Source organism: Dromiciops gliroides, chromosome X (genome assembly GCF_019393635.1).
Source record: "Dromiciops gliroides isolate mDroGli1 chromosome X, mDroGli1.pri, whole genome shotgun sequence".
Lineage (NCBI taxonomy): Eukaryota > Metazoa > Chordata > Mammalia > Microbiotheria > Microbiotheriidae > Dromiciops > Dromiciops gliroides.
Genome location: NC_057867.1, coordinates 61,126,367 through 61,151,493, shown reverse-complemented (window position 1 = coordinate 61,151,493; position 25,127 = coordinate 61,126,367). Strand labels below are relative to the sequence as shown.

Sequence of the window (25,127 nt, the reverse complement as noted above, 5' to 3'; positions counted from 1 at the left end):
CAATAGTCCTTTGACTCACAACCATTCAAAGTACAGGACTTCCTAATGTTTTCTTAGAATTAAATACCTAATTTCCCCCAACACTGAGGATGATATATTACCTAGAGCAGGGAAAATGCTTTTCAGTCTCCACCTCATTAACACTCACAAGGGAGAAAGAGATAATTTGCCTTTGTCTTTCTGAGTCATGTTAAGAAATGTATTCCAACAACATCAGTCATTATAGATGATAAAAATGGTCCAAAATGCAAATGAGAAGATGCTAGCTTGGCATGCTTTGTTTTTATATAATGACTAAGGTTACTAATTAATTGAGGAAGTGCTATTTATAATTGTCCCTCTCTGATAAATGGTTTAAACTTGTTATTAGATCTTCTCTCTCTTCCTCTTTATTCTAAGAATATAACTTTTATTTAAAATACCAATACAGAGCAATAGGCATATACTGTGAAATAACTTAGGAGTGAGAAAATCAACCAAGATCCTGGTCTTGCATACCAAATCAGAAATCCCCATAGTCACATGCAATATGTGATGTCTCTGACTAAACGGCTGTAGCCCATCACTCAGAAGTATTTGCAGTTTGCAAAGGTATCCTTCATCCCAAGCACCTGACCTTGAAATCCTATTGTGTGGAGCATTATGGTGAAATAGGACTGGCTTATCTCAGGGGTCTAACGGGATGAGGTGGGCAGCATTCTTTTACCCACTGCTCTCTTCTCTCCTCCCCATCTAACTTTTGGACTACACATAGGCAATTAATCAATCCACAAGAAAAAAGTTCAGTTTGGTAGGATTTCAAATACAATTTTCTTTGTGCTGTCCATGGTTTGGAACCTACAGAACTGGGCTGAGATGTGAAGATCAAAATGTCAATGGTCAACAGACTCTGAGGGCTGGAACTGAATCTATCTGACCTCGTTTCTTCATTGCTAAATGGAGAGAATTCCAGCAGCACTGGGATCACAGTGTTGCGAGTCTTAGGTGAAATAGTGTACACAGAAAACACTTTCTATAGCATACAGCTGAGGTCCGTTTAAGTCTCTTACTCTTTAAATCACAATTTCTGGGTAAATGGCTTCCACTCATTATCTCATTGTGAGCTACGACTGAGGCTCCTGGTTGCCAAAGTTTGTGCGACACTCACGATCTCTGGCATAACAAGGCTGTTATGACACATGCACATGCATACGTGCAGAGGCACAGGCTGATTTTGAGACCCAGAGACCCTTGGGTCTATCGGCCAATGTCCATGGCTGACAATGGAGTCACAGGACTGGCAAGTGACCTAGGGGAGTTGGCCCTTCCAACGGCACAGCTATCACTGGCAATACAATCGCATTCGGTCTTGCAGGAAATGTGAGATTCAGGGGGTTTTCCACTGCCCGGACAAGGTACAATGTGCTTAGAGATCAACTCTCCATTCAGTGTTTTCTTTTTTTTAAAACCAGTTTTATTTTTTTTTACTGTGGTATTAGAGAGCAACTGATGCAAGTCCTTTATTTGAGGCCCAGAGAAAGCAAGTGACAGAGCTGGAAATTGAAGCTTAAGGATTTTTACAAACTACAAGAATGACAACAGTCTCTCTACTCTACCCTTAATCCATGCCATGTTTTTCTCCTTTCAACCAATTCCAGTGACATCCCTGTCCCCACCCCCTCCAACACTCCCAGTAAATGGCTTAGCCTCCTTCACAGAGACTGGGGTAAAATCTCTGGATCCCTTGTCAAAAGCATGTTTTTAGATGCACAAAATAAAATTATGAAGGAGACACAATTATATTGAAATAGTTTAGCTGAATACCGAAAACCAAACCAGGTTGTTCATGGACCCTAGGTTGAGAACACCTAGTCTAAACAGATTCCCAGAAAGACCCTTGAACATTGCCTTTGGACTCAGTACATGCAATCTATATCTATCAATAACACATGTCTGGAAGGTTCCAAGCCAAGCAATCACACAACACTTGCAGCCCTGAGTTATTACTGGTCTTTCCTAGAGAAACTTCAGATTCTGCTTGACCTAGAAAAACTAAAGAATACAAGAGAAAGGCCATTGCAAGAGCAAAAGAAACAGTCACTCGTCCATCCTAGGTGCTGCTAACACTGAACACTGCTAATAATCGCCATACTTTGCTTACAACCACCCATTTTCTCTTGGTGTGTCCTTTTCTTTCTCTTTCGAGGCTACTAGAACCTAAAACGACTGAAGTCATGTTAGATTACCAGCTACTGACTGGGGCTGGCCAGAACCCCCTCTATAGCCACACCTACCTCTCAAGACTCCTTCTTGAGACAAGAGAACAAGACCTGGGGATTGCCCCCTGTTCCCCTGACTTGCTGCTTTTATGGGACAGGTGGGAAGAAGAGGTTTGCCCCTGTACCTCATGCCCCCCTACAACATAAACAGTAAAGGGAAGGACACTTACTGTACCTTACTCTGTTTTCTCAAATAAATTCTTCATATACAACTTCTCCTTGCTCATTTACCTCCTATAACAATAGCCCCTTGGAGGGGAGGACTGTTTTTCCATCGGAAGAAAGCTCCTTAGTATATCCTAAAAAACTTAGAAATATTGGGACTCCAGCCCCAGATAATGCAAACTGAAAGAGAATTCTGGGATGTCCATTTTTCTAATGATATTTTTTTATATCTAATGATATTTTTAAGTGACTATTATTTCTCATTGTTTGAGGTAATTTGATTGAGGAGATAGAATTTCATTTCACATTAAAATGATATTGCTCTTTATGGGAAAATGTTTGCTAAAGAGAAACCAGAAACTATTTTTATTGCTCAGCTAGGAATAAAAACCTAGGTAGATGAGCTCTACATTACCTTGTAATCAAAAGTGAATCATAAAGAGCCTTCTTAACAGGCTTGCAATTGTAATCTAATTAGATTTCTTATTGTTTGAGCAATTAATTTAGAGCCAGTCCATGGAATTTTCCAGGCTGTGAAATGAGAGCGCCTGTCTCCTCCCATGGAAAAAGTAAATGAGAGTTATTGATTTGTCAAGGGTGTGCAAGTCTATGATGACCTGTACTGAAGAATGGATGGGGCTCTGATATGTGCAGAGGAAGCAACTGTTGGACACCAGTCTAGAGGGAGTCTTGACAATCCTAAGTATAGCCAAAAAGGCTGGCAGGCTTTCTGACTTCTGCTCTCTCGTCAAGAGGCTTTGAAAAGTCTGGATTGTGGCGTCACAAATATAGCATGAAAAGTGACAAAAAACTGTCCTATGATAGATCCCACATGGCTACCAACTATCATCTTTGGCAGCTAGGTGGTTCAGTGGATAGGATACAAGGCCTGATGTTAGGACGACTGCTCTGGGTGAGTAAATCTGGCCTCAGACACTTACTAACTGTGTGACTCAGGCCAAATCACTTCACCCCGTTTGCCTCGGTTTCCTCGTCTGTAAAGGAAACATCAATCCACTGTGGTATCTTTGTCAAGAAAACTTCAAATGGGCTCAGAGAGAGTGACTGAAAATGACTGGACAACAACAACGAAATCATCTTTGGCGCCACCTTCCTCTTCTGGTAAAAACAGAAGCCACAGAACCACTAATTGGTTTGAAGTGAATAAAGACTTTATTGGCTTCAAATAATTGGTGTTTGGTTAGCTGCCAGGATGATTGTTATCACAAGCTCACTCAATAACCTAAGCTGGCAGAAGTTTCTACCTTTTACAAGTTTTAAATCCCCAAAGAATTGACAGAAAAAGCTATAACCACAAATTGGTTTGCAATTTTCCTCTTTCTTCTCAGCAAGTCCGGGATGGTTATATTATGAACCTTGCTTCAAACAAACTGCTTCTGACTTTTATGGTCCTTTTGTGATCTAAATGGTGAGCTCATAAGCTATTCCATGGCCGCTTCTGTTTTCAATTGCTTTTGCTGTGAAATGGCCTTCTGGAGATTTCTGGGGACCGTTTCACACTCTCACAGTATTGATTTGCTAAACCTGATGATAGGTTTCTATTTAAGATACAGGGTAGTATATGAACAAAGTGGGAAGCCTATGAAAAACTCGGCCAGTGCTTTCAATCCAGAAAGGCGAGGCAGCACCGCTGGGTTCAAAACGATGTGGGGAGCCCCTAAATCATCCTCGTGTTAATTTCATAGAGGAAGTGGTGGGAAGATGTTCAAGAAATGCCCTCTGAGAAAGGCCAATGTGGTTGACTTCATTCTTCCTCTACCAACATTTTAGCAATTTTTCATAAATGGTGAATATGTACAAACACTATAACCTGATTTGTCAGGGTGGCTACATGCAAGGGATTTTCATTCTGCCCAAGAAGTCCATATTAGGCTAGAATGGGAAAGGCAAGATTTTTCTGACTGGGAGAGGATCCTTGCTCAGTCCTCAAAATACTAACCTAGATATTTTAAAGCAGAGCAATAATGAGACAAAGCTAAGAAGAAATAGATTAGTTAGAGGCACCTTATTTCTATTCCTGATTCCAAATGGCTTTTATTTTTTAAATAAAGGGGTAAAGGGGTGAGGGGAGGGAGGGAGGGAGGGAGAGAGAGACAGAGACAGAGAGAGAGACAGAGAGAGACACAGAGAGAGAGAGAGAGAGAGAGAGAGAGAGAGAGAGAGAAGTGAGAAGTGAGAGGAGAACTATTTGTTCTATTTATTTAAATAAGAACATGATTCAGTTTTAAAACTTGCTGCTGTTTAGTTGTTGCTAACACATCTCCCCCCAGCATTTCTAGTGTCTGCCTTGCTCATGCTCCTTCCAAAGTAGTCTTTATCAGAAGCATTAGTAGTAGTATTAATAAATGACTATGTCCAAGGCCCCAATTCCTTTTCCTTCCAGAAACCTATTAGTTCTCTGGACAAATTGAAAAGTACAAGTCCCAGGTAGACTATAAAGAAAACAGCAGCATTACTCAAAGAGGTAGAGAAAAAGAAAATGGTGATTAGAATTTGGAAGGAAGCTTTTACCCAATCCAGAGGGAAAAGTGATGCTCCAAGGTGTGGGGATCTGGAATATAAACATAGCGGAGAAGAACTGCAGCTTCTGGGAGGTGAGCAGCAGAATGGGTTGAGCTGCTTTTAAGCATCTAGGAAGAATCTCTAAGCTGTGTTTTCTTAAGGACACTTGGGCTTTGAGTCGAAGAGGTCATCCAAATTGATTCCCCAATGAGCTTCTGTTTGAGGAACTGAAATCAATAGCTAGGTATTGAAATGGAGTGCCTGGTCAGTCTCTGGGAAAAGCAGGAAGAGGTCAGTGCGCCCTGGCAGTGCCCTGAGCTCTTCTCGAACATAGTCCTATTTCTTATAACTGAACACTCTGAATTCTGCTCTTTGTGCTCCGTACAGGATGCCTTTACCTAGAAATTGTGGCTTCCATTAATATGCCAATCTCTAATTGAAAATGAATGTGTATGGGCATTCAAGTCAACAGACATTTATCTGGCACCAACTGTTTGCAAAGCACTGTGTGAGCACTGTAGATACAAAGAGAAAAACTGCCTAGTGCCTGCTTCCAAGAAGACTGGGGGTGGGGAAGAAGATATGCCACATACACAGATGAGTGTGATGTAAGGCATAATGTGATAGTGGTGAGGGAAGAAGCTGCACTCCTCTGAACCAGAGCTATCAAGCACATGGCCCCACCACATTCCTCAATGTAGCTGAGCCAGATCCAAATTTAAATGGGAAATATTAAACAAATAAATAAAAATGCAACATAGATAATGTTATTTTGTGGTTTTCTAAACCATTATGTGGCTGGCAGGGATGCATTTGTCTTTGAGTTTGATCTCACTGCTCTAAATCCGCTCCAGCTGATCTAAGCCCTTTCTAAACCATGGGACCCAGAAAGGAAGGTGATGTCCCAGATGTGTTCTGACAGAGTGAATATTCCTTCAGAATTGGAAAAGGGAGCTCTTCAAAGAAGAAAAGGACCTCAACGGATGGAGGTATGGGGGAGCACATTTGTGGCTGGGCAAAGATGGGCAAGGACCATCAAGCACGATAGGTTGGCTGAACACAGTGCCTTGCACATTGCAGGGAGGGGGAAGCGGTTAAATAACGTTTCTGTCGAAATAAACATACAGTGAGTATGTGAGGAGAGACTGTATGAAATTAAGCTGGAAGGCTGGAATTGAAAAGCACAAGTCCCAGGCCCACCCTAAAGAAAAGAGCAACATTACTCAAAGAGGCTGAGAAAAGTAAAACGCTGATGAAAATTCACAAGGAGACTTAGGCACAATCCAGAGGAGAAAGTGAGACTGTATAATGGTTTTCTACCAGGGTATTTTCAACATCAGGTCTGTGTCTTTCTAGGGAAAAATTATTCCTTGATTTTCACTGACTTCTCTATACTAATGGCCACCACGCATCAACTCTATATGGCAAGAAGTTTAAATACTATTATCCCTGTTTTACAGAGGAGGAAACTGAGACTTCAGAACACTAAGGAACTTGTCCACGACCACACATCTAGTAAATGTCTGAACTCAGCTTTGCATCCCCCCAGTATAGAATTCCTCCTACTATACGTTCCTATTTATAGCTGGAAGTAGAGACAGTAAAAGAGGTTGGAACAATTCTACACAGTCCATATATACTTGAGTCCCATTTCTGCATCTCCTTTTAATAAAACAGGAAATAATACCAAGCCAGAAGGCTGTTTGCACATAGTCTACCTAGAAATCAGAAATGAACAAGTGGGGGCAGCTAGGTGGCACTGCAGTGGATAAAGCACCGGCCCTGGATCCAGGAGGACCTGAATTCAAATCCAGCCTCAGACATTTGACACTTACTAGCTGTGTGACCCTGGGCAAGTCACTTAACCCTCACTGTCCCGCAAAAAAAAAAAAAATGAACAAGTCACTTCCCCTCTTAGAAGTGGTCTTAGAGGGGCGGCTAGGTGGCGCAGTGGATAAAGCACCGGCCCTGGATTCAGAAGTACCTGAGTTCAAATCCAGCCTCAGACACTTAACACTTACTAGCTGTGTGACCCTGGGCAAGTTACTTAACCCCAATTGCCTCACTAAAAAAAAAAAAAAAAAGAAGTGGTCTTAGAGACCATGTCACTCAACCCCCTTATTTTACACATGAAGAAGTAACTTGCCCACGGTTCCACATAGGCTAAGGGGCAGACCACAATGCAAACCCTTCAGCTTCTTCATTGTAACAAATAAGAAGCAGAAGTGGTTCCACCTACCACCCCCCCAGGCCAATGAAGTAAAGTGCTATAGAAACGTGACATCATCACCCAGAAGGACATGAACAATTCAAAACACCATTGCCTTTTATTTTCCAAAATATATGTAAAAACAAATTTTAACATCAATTTTTTTAAAATTTGTGTTCCAACTTCTCTTTCTCCTCCATTCTCACCCCCACCAACTAGAACTCAAGCATTTCAAAATAAGACCATTGCCTTTTAAAAGATGTAAGTATTAATTGGAGAAGACTTGGGAATCTTGAAATATTGGCAGGTGATTTGTCTCTGTCTAGACCTAAGCTGTACTTCCTTCTTTGTCAATAGTACATTGTTCTCAGAGATTAATCAGCTTTCTAGGCAGTGAAGAGTATGCTGGCCTTGGAGTCTGGATGGATTCCAGTGCTGCCCCTTGCCTTGAAGGAACTCTGTGAGCACCTTCAGGTCACTCACCTGCTCAGTGACTCTCAATTACAGACAAGTTGCTGCTCCCTATCACTGAAGGGAATTTCCATATCAAAGAACTTCACATCTACCTGTGTAGATTGGTGCCTTCTCTTCAGTCTAAAGAGTTGCCAGGGATACTAAGAGCTTGTGACCTGCCTCAGGCCATCTAGCCAAAGTAAGACAGGGGTCAGACTTGTGCCAACTTTCTCTCCATCAAATAGCAAATATATACAGAATCAATATAAAGTAATTTTGTGGGAGCATAGTAAGGAAAGGCCATATGTAGGAGGTTGGTTAATAAACAAACATTGACTAGAGTATTAGACATGGGATCTGGAAGATCTGGGTTCAAACCTGGCATTTCACACTCAACTAGTTGTATAAGCCTGGTCAAGTAACTTACTCCTCTGTGCCTCAAGTAACTCCCTAGGATTCACGTACTAAGTCATGGATGATTGTGATCTGGGTGAGTGGCATGAGTTCGAATACCAGGCACTGTCTACCATGACAAAATTACAGATGTCTTAGAATGGTAAAGAACATTCTAATGGGGCAGCTAGGTGGTGCAGTGGATAGGGCACCGCCCTGGATTCAGGAGGACCTGAGTTCAAATCCAGCCTCAGACACTTGAAACTTACTAGCTGTGTGACCCTGGGCAAGTCACTTAACTCTCATCGCCTCACAAAAAAACAACAATAAATAACAAACAAAAAAAAAAACCCATTCTAATAATAAAGAATGATGAATGTATAGACAAGGTTCATTCATTCAATTGCACCTATGTGAGTAATTCAGAAATCATAAAGTTTACAAGGAAAAGCATGGCATACATCCATGGAAATTTCTTTCAACTATCTTTTCTTTTCTTTTTTCCAAGAGAGTTAAAGGGAGAGAGTAATATGAAATGAATGTGTAAAATACTCTGAAGGAAAAACCAAACTCCACATAGTCCAAATGCTGAAGGTGGGACCATATCATTCAGCTAGCCATAAACCAACACTTGAAAAACTTCATTTTCTCAAGCCATTGTTTTTAATAAATGGTGCTTGGCAAATATGGACACAGTTTCAGCGGTGCCAGATGGCTTTCCCAGACTTGTTCAGGTCTAACTGCCAGATACTGGGCCAACCAACACTGAAAAACTTAAGGAAATAACATCTTCACTCTCTGCTGTCTCTGGGGAATGTACAGACTATGCTTGCTAGTTCATGCCCAGCACGGTAATGCCATCAGTTTTCAAGAGAATAATTTATTCAACCTCCAAGCCAAAAGAAATGTACCAAGGGATAGAAAAAGCAGAAGGTAGCTGCAAAAAATTAAAATATGCTGAAAACCAGCAAAAGCATCAATGATAGGTTATCCGAGATTTTATGAGAAAGTGCTGGAATCCTTTGAGCCAACAGTGTTTACAGTTGCCGCAATGAAAATTCTAATTTTGTGCTCTAATGAACACAAAACGACCCATACTCAACCTTGGCAAAACTTATAATGACTGTGTAATTGAAGTGACTTTGTCATATTAAAGAGAGTTCAGAAAATGGGAGGTAGATGCTAAGAGGTAAGAATGTGGGTTGGGAATCCTGGAATACGTGATATGACAGTCAAGCTTCCCCTTGTTTTCTAAGTAGGGGGCCATATTCACAAAAATCAAGAAATACAATTAAAAGCCAAAGCTGCCTCCCTCAAAATGAATATACAAGATGTTCCATGCCTTGGAAAAGGTAGTTACAGTGCTTTTATTTTAAAAATCAAAACAGATCATGTTACAAATTGCTTTTGTTCTCAGTTTCTTTCAACATAATGCAGTTACTACTATCTGATTTCTCCTCACAACACTCTTGGGATGTAGGGAAGGGAAAAGAATCTAATTCCCAATTTAGATATGGGGTTACTTAGGCATAGAGAGTGTGTTACCTGTTCACTGTTAGAAAGCAATTCAGTGGCATAATCAAGATGAAATTTCAAGCCCCTGCCTCCTCTGCTTATATTAACCAAAACTATGCTGTTCTCTCTCTCTGAGCATGATGGGTAATAAGTTGTCTCTCCTCTCCTCATTCTACTGATTCTTTTTTGCAACTTCAAGCACTGCTCTCATTGGTGGCCCCTCCTCCTCCCTTCCTCCGCCTTTCTTCAGATCTCCAGTTTTGTCTAATACCATCATCTCCCCTCCCTTTTCCTGATGGGATCTCAATGAACATTTTCCATAGCACAAGAAACTCCTCTGAGCTCTCTCCCCGAGTGAGGAAATGGAGGCCCCTTGCAAAGTTTCTCCATCAGAGAAATTCATGAACGTGGATGCATGGATGATTTTGGTTAAAAAAAGCTTTAGTTGTCTTCTACCTCAGAGACTCCTTGAAGAGATTTTTTGAATGCCTGACCAAGCTCATCTAGATTGGTCCATTCTTTTTTATATAGGTAAGGGGCAAAGGGGAATTTCCTGCAGCTTGCTTTCTGACACTGCTTAAAAATTAAGCCACAGCATTCTGTGCCACCAGGAGTAGCAACACCTGTACAAGGGCAGCAAATTCAATCAACAAACCAACCAACAAACATTTAAGCACCTTTTATATGCCATGCATTGTGCTAAGCATTAGGGACAGGGTATGCAAATCCACCAATAGAAAAAAGACTAAGTGCAACAAATTGCAAAATTCCTTACTTTTGGAAGCTCAACATTGTTCAAGTCAACAAGCAGTTATTAAGCACTTACAATGGGCCAGGTACTATGCTAAGGACTAGGGATACAAATACAGGCAAAAAAAAAATAGCCCTGCCCCGAAGGAGTTTACATTCTAATGGGAGATGAAAATACATAAAAGGGAACTGAAAAGTGAGTGAGTTTGTGCTTGTGTGTGTCTGGTGGGGACAGGAGATGGCAGAAAAATCAGGAGCAAAGACATGAGAGGACTAAAATCTTAACTGGCCAGGGCACTGCTTCAAAATCAGGTTCTGAGAGAAACTCACGAAGGAGATGAAGGGGCAGGGCACAGGGGTACTTTGCCTATTTGCCATGGAAATGGTGATTTTTGCCCTTTGTAGACTCTGACAATTACTTCCAATTTATGACAGACAGACAGCATACAAACAATTACATACAAATAAGCTATCTCTGCCATGGGACTTTGTGTTCCAATTTTTTAGAATAGTGTCATCTAGGCCTTGAATATTTAATTAAAATCCTGCTTAGTGGATGGTGTATTTTCTTAAACTGGATTCCCTTGTTTTGGAAATTACCATGCATATATAAAGGAACTCTAAGAGCTCCATGCATTTCATATAAAGCCCTTCAATTCCTCACTGGGCCAAATAACAAAGAATAGACTATGATATTTCCTCAAATGCAGTACTTTGTTTTGGAAATTCATTTCATTTCATATTATATTCTAGATTCAGGTGATCTAGAAGTGTGACTTTTTTTGCTATGGTAAAAATTGTTTCAAAGAACAGATTACAGACGACTTTTTACAATGCTATTTCACCTGAAAGACAAATCCAATTGAGCACAAAGTTTCATTATGAAGAAGCTGTTACATGTGATGATACTAGTTATTGAAAATTGAAATGAAGTGAGAGGAAGCTAACACCATCTTGTATGAGATTCTGCTTTCTTTGAGTGACACAAAGAACTCAATATATCTCATCCTCTCACTTATGCCCACTGGGGACTGGGCTGCAGCTCAATTGCAAGAAGGTGGCTCAGCCATATAGATGATGTATGTATGGATGTGATACATGTCATACACGTGTGTGTGTGTGTGTGTATACTATTTATTTCTGTGGTTAAAACGTTTTGTATAACTGGTGTATACTGCAAATTATTTCTCTTGGTTAAAGTAAGTTAATGGTGATATATGGGGCAAAACATTTTGTTTCAAAAAGGAATTAATAATCAGAACAAAGCAAGCAGGCAGCACAGGCCTGTGTTTTCTCTCTTCCTTCCATAGCTAATTTGTTCTAAGCTCTTAAAGGCATTTGTATGTCCTTGTGGAGGGAAAAGGGTTTGAGGGCACTTCTTGGGAGAGAAGGGCCACAGCAGAGATTTCCCAAGGAGGCTGGACGGGAACCTTGTCCTCTGCTTGTCTGAGAAGCTTCAGGGCTGGATGTCATTGGTCACTTGATTAGAGTTGGTGCTCTTTTTCTCCTTTCATGCATAAACAAACCTCTTGATTTTACTCGCCAACTCACCTGTCTTCTTGAATCAAATCAGTTTTTAGTGCCTTTCCTCCAGCCTCTGCTGTCAGTGTCATTCCAAAGTCATCAGTGCCCACTGAGGTATGACTTCTCTAATGGTCTCTTCTTCCTCCATCCCAGAAGCTAAATATATTCTGTTTACAATATGCTCAGTTTCCACTTGACAGAGTCAGGAAGGCAGTGTATGTTTCTGAATTTGGGTTTTCTAGTTAGCTGGACTGCCCCATATTCCTTTTTTAATTAAAAAGGCCAACAAGCAGGAAACGTCTGCGGAATGAGCCAGGGCTTACATCTGTAACATGAGACTTTCATGACTTGGGTCTCAACATAGAAAAGGAAAAAAGAATTCTGCTGAGCCTTTCTACAGTCACCATAGCCCAACCTTCTCCCACAATTCTGGCTATTCCTGTAACATCATGCCAATATGTCTTATGGTAGGCACTAGAAGGAAAAGAAGGCTTACTCCTCTATCAGGATTATTGAAATATTTGATATTCATGGTGGAAAATACCATTTGATTATTGACTTGTTATCCAAAAAGGCCTCTAAAATATTCCAAATAAATTTCTCTAAGATGACTATGTTTTCTGTCCTGTCAGAAGGATTGCTAGTAAATTTGCTGCTTGAATGAACATACGAATTGGGCACTGGCCTGGCTTGGGCACTAGGACACTGCCATCCCAAACTGCTTTGTCCCTGTCTGAAGTTTCCTCTAGAGTAGATTTCTATTCTAGAGTTTATTTTCCAATAAAATCAGTCTCAATTATTGCAAGCACAGGAACAATCCCCAAGGGGGTCTATCAGGCAGGGAAATGTTGTACTAGGCAAAATTATAATTGTAGCAATGTTATTATTTCTAGAAACATTATCTCATTTTTTGTCTTTCTTTTGTATACATTGATCTTAAATGACCAGATTTTCATGGATGATATGCTTTTCTAGAAAAGTACCTGGAACAATATAGGGCTTTATTTCTCTCCTGTGTTCTTGCCTAAGTGCAAGGCCTGGTTTATGACACAGTGTGTACTCAGAAGTTACTACTGAATTGATAATAAAGTATATAGCAATTGGCCCCCTTAATTCTAAATTCAACTGGCAAGATTAACTGACAATGCAAAAACCAATTGAGGCACAACATATATTACAATGAAAACAGAAAAAGGCCACAATCCCAGAAGATACAGGCAAGAAAAAAAAACCTCCCAAACTCCTCCTCCTGAAAAGTTTAAGCAAAAACCCCCCATCTTTTGGAATTTCTTGGCACTGGATTTTGTGTTACCACCTTCATGCTCTTGGACCATAAGGAATCTACTATATTATAGTTTTATTATTATTTATTATTATAGTTTTAGAATTATTTATTATAGAAAACTGTATTATAGTTTTCTAGCTAGAATGGGCCTTAGAAGGTCATTTAGTCCAATATCCTCATTTCACAGATGTGGAACACGAGCTCAACAGAGGTGAAATTTGTCCCAAATCAATGAAAGATCTGACATTTGGACCCAGGTCTTTGGGCTCCCAAATCTAGTGAACTTTTTCACCAGGCAACCATACTTCTTGATCTTTTTTTGTAGAAGTAAGAGGCAGAGTCTTCTGAAAGTGTGAAAGGAGGTAGTGTTGTGAGAAGCTTGAAAAGGAATGAAAAGTTTTGGAAAGCTACTGTAGTAAAGGGGAGAATTAATGGATTAGCAAGATCTAAGGTTGCCTTGCTATAGTGAGGGGCCTGGTTAAGATTATAAAACATAACTTTACAGTGAGTCCAATCATATCCATGACCTTTTAAGCTCTGTTCAGCAGCCTGTGAATAAGAATGAAGACAGGTGATGGGGGGAGCAATCCAAGTTTGCGTTTTGGCAGGACAGAATTAGTGATAGGTAATAAGGGACCATAGTATAGAGTAGAGGCATCAAACATGCAGCCTTCATGCAGTCCATCCGACAAAAGCGTAGTCAAGAAATAATTAACAAAATAAAGACAAACGCAATAAAACACAGATTATATTAACATGTGGTTATCAAAGTCAATATGCAGCCTGAAGGGATCCATATGTACTGTTTAGTGGTCCCCATTTCTATTTGAGTTTGACACCATTGGTGTAGAGGATGAACTAATTCACCAAGGAGTTGAGATAGGGAAGTGGGGAGATTGGATTTAGTACACAGGATGATGGCTTAGGAATGAACTGCAAGGAACAGGGAGGAGAGGTCTAAGTGAAGACAAACAACAGGGTGAAGGGCTAAGATTGTGTAACCCATCCAGAAGATCTTGGAGGACTGGAGCATATGTGGACATTCTATGCTGGCCTGCCATATGATTGATAGTAGAGCCTTTTCCCATTAGTTTTATAGCTGATCTTTCAAATGGCCTGATTCAGCACCTGCATCTGAAGGTGAAGGACTTGGCTATGTCAATTTCTTGGTCAAGAGTTCATATATATTGTTTTCTAATACATCTTTAACTCGCAAAAATGAACATCTTCAACATTGTTTTTATTCTTATTTCACTGCTCTTTTAACTGAAATGTCCTTAAGTACCTGGTGTTCTACAGAGAAAGAGATTCCATATTTTAATAGAGGCTATTAGGGCATTGCATCAGTTTATTCCTTTGAAACTAGAGCAATTGCTTAAATTTTTTTCTGATGGATTGACTTTCTGGATTTCTTGGGATGGTTTTGAAATATTACAGTGAGCAGTTAAAATATTTCCTTTTAGTTCACGCCTGAGACTCCCTCCATTGATGCAAATCAGTAACTCATCTTTAACTTCTACTCTTAGTTGTCTGAGTCACTGAAGGGTTAAGTGACTTGCCCACAGTAACACAAAGAGGCCAGACTTTCATCTAGGTCTTCCTCACCCCAAGGCCAGTCCTTTCGGATTGGAAATATTTGAAGAAAATTGTGAGGAGTATGCTTGTTGCCTATTCACAAATATGCCAACTTTAGAGCCAAGATATCTTCTGTAAAGGGATTCAGAAGTCCCTTATAGGATTTAGCCTTAAACCCGTTACCTTACTGTGGTGGGGGAAAAAGTAACATTAAAAAGAGAAAAGGCCAACCAAAGGGTTATTCCCTGTACACAAATCAGTTTCCTTTCTTTATAATTATTTGATTTCATATTTCCTGAGAATGCTTCTGAAGAGACATCTTCCAATTAATGACATCATAGGCCTCGCTGCCTTCCCACAGTGCCATCAATGAAGAAATCTTTGTTTTCAACCTGCTGATTAGCAGGGCATTTCTTCAAAAGCAAAAAAAAATTAATGCATATCACAAGGAGTCTGCTTAACAGAGTATTGGGCAAATTAAACTATAGGATCCTTGTGAGTAGGAAATGTTTCATTCATTCTATTTGTGTCTCCATTGCCTTGTACTAAGTACCTGGCACATAGTGAGTAGGTGATTCATAAATACTTGTTGATTAATTAACTGATAAAAAAGCTGGCTTACTTTAAGTGTAAAAAGGGCTCGTTTAATCATGTGGCCTGAACTTAAGTGAGCTCAGTATAATTCGGTAGTGCAGTAGTAAATGAGAGTGAGAAAACTGTTTCTCAGTGAAGTTCTCTTCTCTTTGACTCCCTATGTGCTCAGCATCTTTGATGCTAGAGCCAGGATTGGAGGGGTAGGTGGCTTTATATATCATCCTTCTCCTCCTCTTCCTCTTCTTCCTCATCGTTATGATCCTCAGCCTCTTCATTAATAATAATGTATGTATATATATATATATCTATTATATCTCCTATATGATTAATAAAACATGATTTTAAAGTGGTGAACCTAGAGGCATTGAAAGTGATGAGGTGAAACAAATGAAATAACGCAATAAGCCTCGGGCCAGTGAGAAGCCCTATGCTTAACATCTGGCTGCAGAAGTGACCAAGTCACTTCATCTCTGGCTCTCTGGTTCCTAATCTACCAAATTAGTGAGTGGAACTGGATGAGTGTCATTCTCCTCTCTCCACCCCCCCCCCCACCTTCATCTCTATCATTCTATTAAGAAGGGGTTGCCTCCTGTAAAAATTAAAACTGTCCAGTGTTTTAGTTTCCAACAGTCATGGAAGTCACTACCCTGGATGACTTTTAATTTGGAGGAAAATCTTGTCTTGGCTTAGAAAAATATGACTGCCAACATTTTGGGTCAAGTATATGATGAAAGTCTCATTAGGGGTAGAAAAGACATTTCTAGGCAATTTGCTAGATTTTCATGAACAGTGGCAGAGGTGGCTGGAACCGTCTGCATCCAAGTATTAATTATCTTGACAACATTCTAATAGGTGCTATTTTTTATGAAGCCATTTGGAGAAAGTTTGCATTAATTTAAAAAGCCAGGCAGGGTGAGAGACTCTGGATTGTAGGGTCAATAAAAACAATTCTATGCCCTGATTTAGGGAGTTTTCTTGAATTATGCCCCCCACTCTAACTGTCCATTCTTTCTCCTTGAATTAGGGCTGAATGGGGTCTCCAAATCTAGAGCGACTGAATCTGCCAGGGAAGACATGGAAACATGGTAGTCATGTCTCATGGATAACCCCACCACACCTTGAATCTCCTCTTAGCAATTGAGACTATTTTGGAATATAATATAATATTAAAACCCAAACACATTATTATACCCTTTTCCCAGAGATGCAAGTTTTTTTAAAGACAATTTTCTAGTCTTAACAAAACATTTTTATGCAGAAAGGAGAGTCAATTGTTGTGGCACCACTACCTATACTAACTATGGGCTTTATAAATTCCCCTTTCTTGGTGCCTTGGTGCCTAGCACTGGTGCCTCTTTGTGGCCTTTTGGATCATTGGATTTCAAACTGGAAAGAATTCAGTTATAATACTCAGATAACATTCAGCAGTTCAATACTACTAACAATAAATGAGTAAACTGTGTCCAGAGAGGTGAGCTGATTTACCTAATTTGCTCAAAAGTAGCAGAGCTAGGTAGGATTTTCACTTGGTTCCTCTGACTACAAGTGTACTGCCTTAGTTATCCAATCAGATACTCATGAGCAGATCAGCAGCCTATGCTAATGAGCTTCCTGTACCCTAGTCATTTGATTGCAGTCTTCCACATGATTCTCATTAAGGTTATAATAGAATAATTGGGAAGGAGAGGAATAAAATAAAAAATGCACAATTCTATCTGTTCATTTGAAAGAATGTTAAATAGCCTCACTTTTTATGTTGGTTTAAACACAACTCCAAAGATGAGGCTAATCACCCATATAACTCAAATAAACCAGTCGCTCCCTAGACTGTAGAATCTCAGGGTTGAAAGGGGTCTTAGGGACCATGTAGCATAATGACTTCCCTTACTGGGGAGTGTTGGCTACAACGACCCCATTTTCCTGCATTGAGAAGTCATATGAAGGTTCTCTATGTGACATGGGAACCAATCATGATCTACATGAAGAGAAATGAAATACACTTTGAAGACTTTCTAGCACTCCTAAGTTCAGTCAGAGCATTGTATGTGAGCTAGTCACTGCTTCCAGAAGCAAGGGAGAGTTTTCAAAGTCTAATGGGTCCAGATGTGAGACTGGGAAAGATGTAGACCATGTCAAGTCAAGTATAAAGACAAGGGACAATTTCACACTCATGACAACTGAAGATATTTCTCTTTGTCGGGGTAACAGTTGTCAAGCTCACTTCAAGTCAACTCAACTTATTAGTGCAGGGCTTTTAGAGAAAAGCAAGTCACATTTGCAGGAGTGCACTAGCACATAGGGCTCAATAACAGGCTAGGTCGTATATGGCAGAAGAAATCACCAAACTTTTAGGCCTTGTTTTCAAAATGGAAGCTGCTGCTGCAGCTATGACTACGACTACTACTGCTACTAAAATCCAAGCAAGATTATCTTTGATGTTTTATGAGTCAGAGATACTGTCATATGAAAGTTGTGGCTAAATTCTGAGGCAAGTAAAATTCCTATGCATTTCCAAAGATTTTGTGAAGCAATTATACTTAAGGTTACATGCATATACTGTTTTGATTTTTACCACCCAAAGGAACATTAAATGTTTCAGGGTCAAATCCTTAGCACAGGTATATTCTGTGTTCACCTTTGTCAAGTGTAGACATGTGTATACTATTTTAAATAGAGTATATTTAACATGTTGAATGATCTCCTTAGGTTAAGGAGAGAAGCTGCAATCCTGAAGGTATTGAAGAGAGGGCAACAAGGAAGTGGGGGGAACAAGGCAGCCCTTCTTAGCATGGCAAGCACACACTGACAGACAGGGGGCAGAGTCTATGGGCAGCCATTGGGCTACCTTGAAATTAACCCTTGGTTAAATTTCAGGAAGTAATACTAACTTAAATGAATAAAACTCTTTGAAACGGATATATCGACACATAACTAGGATGACTAACGACTAACAGACAATATACATTCCTTATCAAGGATAATCCCATAGAGACTGCAATGTACTCTGGCTTCAGACCCCATCAAGAATCCTCAGTTGTTGGTTTATAAGATATGTCCTTCCTCCAACTATGTCAATAAAAATGTCTTTCATCAAGTAGGATTTCATGAGCACAATGCTGAGTGGTCAATAAATACTCATTGGTTGGTTTGCTGGTTTTTAATGGACACAAAGAGAATGGGCTAAGAAGGTAAGGCTGATATGGAGTAATTCAAATCTATGGCCTTTTCCTAATCTAATGATAGTACTTAATTCACGTACATATTTGTGATATTTACCAGTCTGCATTCCAATTTCCAATGGAGCCAATCTCTGCCTCTCCAGTGCCAGACACAGTCAACTTTGCATTCTCAAAGAAAGGGTACCCTGAAGATCTAGGAGGGAACCTTTGCTCTAGGAGTGAGCATTATATAGTGGTTAACTAGGAGCACACTCATTAATCTGAGGAGTGGGAAGGGAGAAGATGTATGAGTCTTTGGTCAGTCACCTGCTTCCTTCTCAGGTGGGAGGCCTTCACTGGGATATGCCCTCTCCAGTTGTGCTGGACTCAAATTAAGTTGAGCAGGATGGCTCTGTCACCCTTCTAAAACTGACAATGCCTTCTTCTGAGGGAAGTGTCAAATCTAGGTATAGTTGTAGGCCTCTGATAGACACACTTGGAGAGGGCCAAGGGAACTCTATAATTGCTGAGCTTGTTTCAGTGTAGTCTGTAACAGCACTCCTGCCACAGAAAGTAGAAGTGTTGCTCAATCTAGCCTCTAGATCTTTTCTTGCATAAGCATACTGAATACTCATCAGTGATACAGGACTTATTACCAAGAGACTAAGAGCCTCTCTTCATTCAATGCCAGAACAAGAATTTTCTCTGCTGTCACTTGGACTCAACCTTGATGTGTAGCTACAACTTCCAGGACTTAAGTCTATCATTTTCTGATGGAAAGGCCCAGATGGTGAGTTGGCAGCACAAACTCAGGTGCAAAAGAGTGCAAAGCCCCACTAAGCTCAATAGTTTTTTAAATTGGAGGACAATTCTAAATACCCAGAATTTGTTTGTGACTTGAGTCTATTACCAAGCAGATTTAAAAACACACTAAGGAACAACAACGACAAAAAGAAATCTCAAAAACTCCAAGTTATATCACTAATCCTTTGGGCAATTCTTATCTCATAGTGTGGCTCCCCCCACCCATCTGCTTTTTTTCCTCCTTGTTATAGTCATGAACTTGCTAGATACTATGGGATCTTCCCTATGAATACGCATAGTCATTAAAAAATACACTTATTGGGGGCAGCTAGGTGCCACTGCATTGGATAAAGCACTGGCTCTGGATTCAGAAAGACCTGAGTTCAAATCCAGCCTCAGACACTTGAGACTTACTAGCTGTGTGACCCTGGCCAAGTCACTTAACCCTCATTGCCCCTCCAAAAAAAATTACACTTATCTGTAGAAACCATTTCTATCAATAAGTGAAAGGAAAATTGCTGCCCCCTTCAGTGCAGTTTAGTGCCATTCTTCACAACGAAAATGGTCTGGCCTTCAGGCATGAAGATGATGCTACCCTGGGACCTACATTGGCTCTGGGCTCTGAAGGGGTTTCTATTGCAATGGGGATGGATTTCTCTCTGGCTCACACCCTCATGACCAAGGGTCCACATTTGGGAGATGGCTGTTAAGGGTTAATGGTACAGTGTGTGACTGTGGGAAAGCGGAACACTAATTAGCCCTCCCAGAGTTTAAACCCATGATTCATTATCGCCATGCTCCAAAACACTGAGCAAACTGACCACATGAATATGCAAATCCTGGGGACATGATATTCCTAGAGATGTAATAACATAGTAACTAGGCTGGTTCCTTCCTTTGGAAATGAAACAGCTTTCTGAACTTGTCCATGTTGGAACACTGAAATCAGATGCCACGTCAACCAAAATGACTAATGAACAAGCACCTCTTTAACTGATTTTTTTTTCTTCTGGAGATATAGACCAGATGTCTAGAAAGTACTATAATGAAAGGAGTGGTATGCTGTTTGCTTATGACTGAACAATATTCCAGAAAATGCCCTGGAAATTGGCTTCAGTTAGCTTGCCTTTCAGAAAGCAGCAGTAGGAAAAGAAAAATAGAATTTTCTGAACTTTTCATCACTTGAGAAGAGAGACCTAGGCACATAGGTACGTGCAAAACATTCCCACGTGGCTAGAAACCATTTGGCACACTTTCAGTGATTTCCCTCTCTGTCAGATCTTTCTAAGGCTTGCAATTAAAAATGTAATCTTTTTAGCATGTGCAAAGCCCGCAAGGCCAGAAGTACTATTTGTCTAAAATGATTATAATATTATTTGGCAGCTATTCATAGAACGCACATATTAATTTATGTAAACTGGGCACAACTTAGGGCATTTGCTCATCAGGGATATGGGGAAAACCAAAGCAGGCCCCTGCTGATTAAGAGAATTTTTTATGGCTACAATTCAGGATTAAATCAAATTCTAGAGCCTGCCTGCCTCCCCCCACCCTCTCTCTCTCCAATGCTAAATTATTTTTCTTTGCATGGAGATCATTACAGTTGAAATAGCCAACTGATATAAAAAGGAACTTACTTTGAAGGAATGTCCATGGGTTTGGCCTTTTCAGTGTCCTGTGAATGAAAGAGAAAAATGCAATTAAGCAACATTAATAGGCATAATCTTCCAACTGATTACCAAAATAATCTACAGTATCAGAATGTTTCACAGCACCATACTAAGGGAATCAAAGCAGGCTGCCTCCGGTAAGTAGAGCTGGAGACAAAAAACCAAATTCATCTCTTCAAGGGAACATTGTCACCTTTGCCAGGTCAGCTTCTAAACGCTGACATGACAGCACACGCTTGTGTCTTGGATTCAGCAGGAATCCCACAAGTGCACAGTGGAAAGGAATACTTGGACTAGAGTCTTTGTCATGTGTCTTTCTCCATTCTACTATCTGCGAATGCAAATTTTTAAGTGTGTGCGTGGGGGTGGGGAGGGGGTTGGAATCCTTGTTGCATTTTGAGACCAATGACATGTAACCACTCATCTGAACATCATCATAGATACCTCCTGAGAACACCAGCCACCATAGTATTCCTGTGGCTACTGGTCCAAGAGGCATTTGTTTCTAAATTGTTTTTTTATTAGCCACCACCACAAAAGGGCAAAGGATGACCAAAAGATCAGATCAATTTATACTTGTGAAGCCTTTGAGAAAACACAGCTAGAATCATCTAAATGAGTCAATCTCTGGGCCTCTTGGCCTGCACCAGCTTGGACATGGAGCCTGGGTTCCAGTTTATTGCTGAATCCATTGATCTGTGTACAGTCCATTTATCATTCATGAAAAGAGCTAGTGATCTTCACAGTATATTAGAAGAAACAACTCAGATCATCTGTCAACGGCCCTCTTATTTCTGTTTCCCTCTCCACAGGGATTTCATCTCCTTCGATTCTTCTTGAATTAAAATGTTGCTAAGCAACACAGCTGGGGGCACTGATGGTAGAATGGTTACAGTCTACCAAAGTGTTTAAACACCTGGAGGTTTTTAGGGATGATTTCCCCTCCCCCCCCATTTCTATAGCATAATTATGGCATCAGAAACAAACTCATAAATTTCTAGAATGCATTTAAACTAAATAAATCATATTAATAGAAAGGGTGTGGTTGAAAAAACAAGGATCATATAAAGCTATGCTACCCTTTACAGTTTCCAGGTAGTGGTATTAGTTTCATAAAGATTTTGCAGAAGGGGGAAGGGAGGAAAGGGAGGTAGGGAGGACCAGAGATATAGAGGAGAAGAAAGTAGATTTGTTAAAGGGAATGTATTGTATATACTAGAACATTAGAATTTGGAATCGTATTTTAGCATTCTTGTTCAATAACTTCATCTCTCTGAACCTAATTTCAATCCATTACATTTTGATTTTGGAATCCTACTTCTCCTGGTTTGATGAAATTTAGATTCTGTTGCTAAAGAAATACCCACTATTCTTGGACAGGGTCAGCGAGTCAAGAATTATAGGTCCATCATTTGTCCAAGTCTGAAATTTGGCAGATGCTAAAATGGCAAGAAGGCAAGTGGAAGATATAACAGGTTAAAATAAAGAAACAGGCAATCTCTTGTTGGCTTTTGTAACACTTGAAATTTAGTGACATGATCATGGTACAGAGAGAATCCCTAATTCAGAGTGTTTATCAAAGTGTGTATTTCTGCTAATGCAATTGATCTTTCCATGTTTGCCAAATGAGGTTAGCAAGGAAAGAGGAGGATGCTGGGCAAAATCGCCATCAGACTCTTTCTGCTTTAAGCTTTTCCACACATCCACAGGCCTCCTCTCGCCTGCTGATCCTGGCTACAAGGAAATTGTTTTGGGTAGCGGTCCAAAGAAAGATAATTCTGGGAACACTGAGACCAACCCTTTTCTAGCTCCTCAAACTGTGAAAGCTAGCTAGATTTTCCTCATTTTTTTCTTAGAATAATTCAGGTTACTAAAAGTCACTTGGCACTAGGTTCAAGTGTGTGTTCAATTTCTCTCAGAACAGAGAGGTTGCATCATTGTGAGCATGCCCAGTGACAGAAGGGGAGTAGAGAGAGAAATCAAAGTGGGGACAGTGAAGAACTGGAGCTTTGATTAAGAAACATATCATTTGAAAATGCTATCTTTGCATCAAGCCAGCCAATTTGAGTTAATTATTTCCCTATGATCAGGAGGAACGCAATTGTGTTTTGGGCAGGTCCCTTTGAAATGTAGTCTTTTATAAAACCATTACAGGAAAATACTTCCTTCAAATGACTTTTTTTTTCCTGGGTTGCTATTGACTCAGATTGTCTCCGTCGAGCCATTCCCTTTGCTTTAGTAATTAACTTTTCATCAGTTTGAAATTCACAGCTCTAGTAAGAAGTGTTCCTAGCTATCCTTCTTAAACCTCTCTCTCCCCATCCCTTTTATCCTCATGAAAGAGAATGACTGTACTGAGTCCATCCAGCATTCACTTAGTTTCTGTCCCTAAATCTTTTGTTGTTACATTGTTTAGACGACTCCCTGCATACCTCTCTCTCCCAGAAAGCAATCACTTATAACAAAGAATTTTTTTAAGGGAAAAATTTCTGTAAAACTAACACCAAATTGAAACACTTTGCTGTTATATGTCATGTTCCATACCCATGGACTTGCACCTCTGCAATGTAGTATGTGTGTGTGTGTGTGTGTGTTCTCATATGTGTTCTTTGGGCCCAAATTCATTAACTGTCATCTTTTGCAGTTTTCCTTTTGTTACCATTATTGTAGTAATTGTACATATTGTTTCGCTGGCTCTGTTTACTTGTGTTTTGATCAGTTCCTGTGTAAGTCTTTCCATGATTCTCTAGATTCAGCATGTTTTTTGTTTCTTATAGTATCATAATATTACATTAATTTCCCATATTAATTTCCTAATGGATGAACATCTATTTATCTTCAAGTTACTTTGTTATCACCCAAGTGCTGCTATAAATATTTTGGTGTTTATGGATGCTTTCTCTTTGTGACTTCCTCGATGTGTAAACCTAGCAGTGAAATCTCTGGGCCAAAGGATAGGGACATCTACATCACTTTCTTAGATAATTCCAAATTGCTTTGACAATAGTTGTACTAATTCACAGCTCCACCAATAATGCATCAGTATACCTGTATTTATATAACCCATCCAATACTGTTCTCATCTTTTGTCATTTTTGCCAATTTTCTGGGTGAGGGGAAAACCTTGGCATTGTTTGGATTTGCATTTTTCTTACTAGTAACTTGGAGCATTCCTTCATATGGTTGTTAGTAATTTGCATTTCTTTTGAGATGTTTCATATTTTTAAAGAGCATTAAGTGATTGCAAAGATGTGAATGAAAATATCTTTTTTAATATATTATCTTTTGGGGGGCAGCTAGGTGGTGCAGTGGATAAAGCACCGGCCCTGGATTCAGGAGGACCCGAGTTCATATCAGGCCTCAGACACGTGACACTTACTAGCTGTGTGACCTTGGGCAAGTCACTTAACCCTCACTGCCCCACAAAAGAAAAGAAAAGAAAAGAACATATGATGGAGAAGTTATGCATCACTTAGTGTCCTTATGGGTTTGATCATGTATATATTTATGATCAAATAATAATATACCAGAGTATTAAACATAACAACATACCACAGATCTGCAAAATGATATAGAATCTAAAGTAACTATTACTTCAGGAGGAAATGTAGGCATCTATCTTCCCCTTATACTCCATACCAATTTTGGCTTCACAAGCACCTTATCTCTGATAGCTGCTCCTTTTGGCGTGTATTCCTCTTACTTTACAACTAGGTGTTACAGTGTATAGATAAGAATGCCAGGTCTGGAGTTAGGAAGACCTGAGTTCAAATTCTGACATACACTAGGTGCTTAATAAATGCTTGTTTCCTTCCTTCCTACTACTCAGCTCAGAAGGGGGCAAATTCCACAACTCAAATGCACTTCCCTCTGCATGTCTGCCTAGGAAATTGTACTCTTTCCTTAAAACCCTGCTCAGGAGCTACCTCTTCCAGGAGGCCTTTACTAGTATTCTCAATTGAAAGTGATCTCTGCTTCTTCATTTTTTTCATGGGATTTTTGTCAGGATCCATCTTGGCCCTCATCAAATACTTATTTGTGCATGTGGCTTTATCCACCTCATTTGTAGTTTTGTAGTCCTCATAAACAGGGACTAGGTCATGTTTCATCCTGAGCACTTAGCACTGACTATGGTGTCTCACACAGCTTAGTTGTTTAATAAATGTGTATTGAAGTCTATAGAATTGAACATTCCTTAGTTCTCAGGCCTTTCTTATTATCCAGTGATCAGTGATCACTGGAAACGATGCC

At 39.9% G+C, this 25,127-nt stretch overlaps 1 protein-coding gene across 3 annotated transcripts in view; it reads right to left on the bottom strand.

The window, feature by feature from the left end:
• AFF2 (AF4/FMR2 family member 2) overlaps positions 1-25,127 on the bottom strand; it is a 538,237-nt gene that overhangs the window by 57,204 nt on the left and 455,906 nt on the right. For all 3 annotated transcript variants that reach the window (XR_006353941.1, XM_043974303.1, XM_043974304.1), the window contains one exon: positions 20,844-20,881. Coding sequence is in view for 2 of the 3 variants with exons in the window: in XM_043974303.1 (XP_043830238.1) it covers positions 20,844-20,881 (38 nt within the window). In the remaining variant the exon portion in view is untranslated. The remainder of the gene's footprint in view (positions 1-20,843; positions 20,882-25,127) is intronic.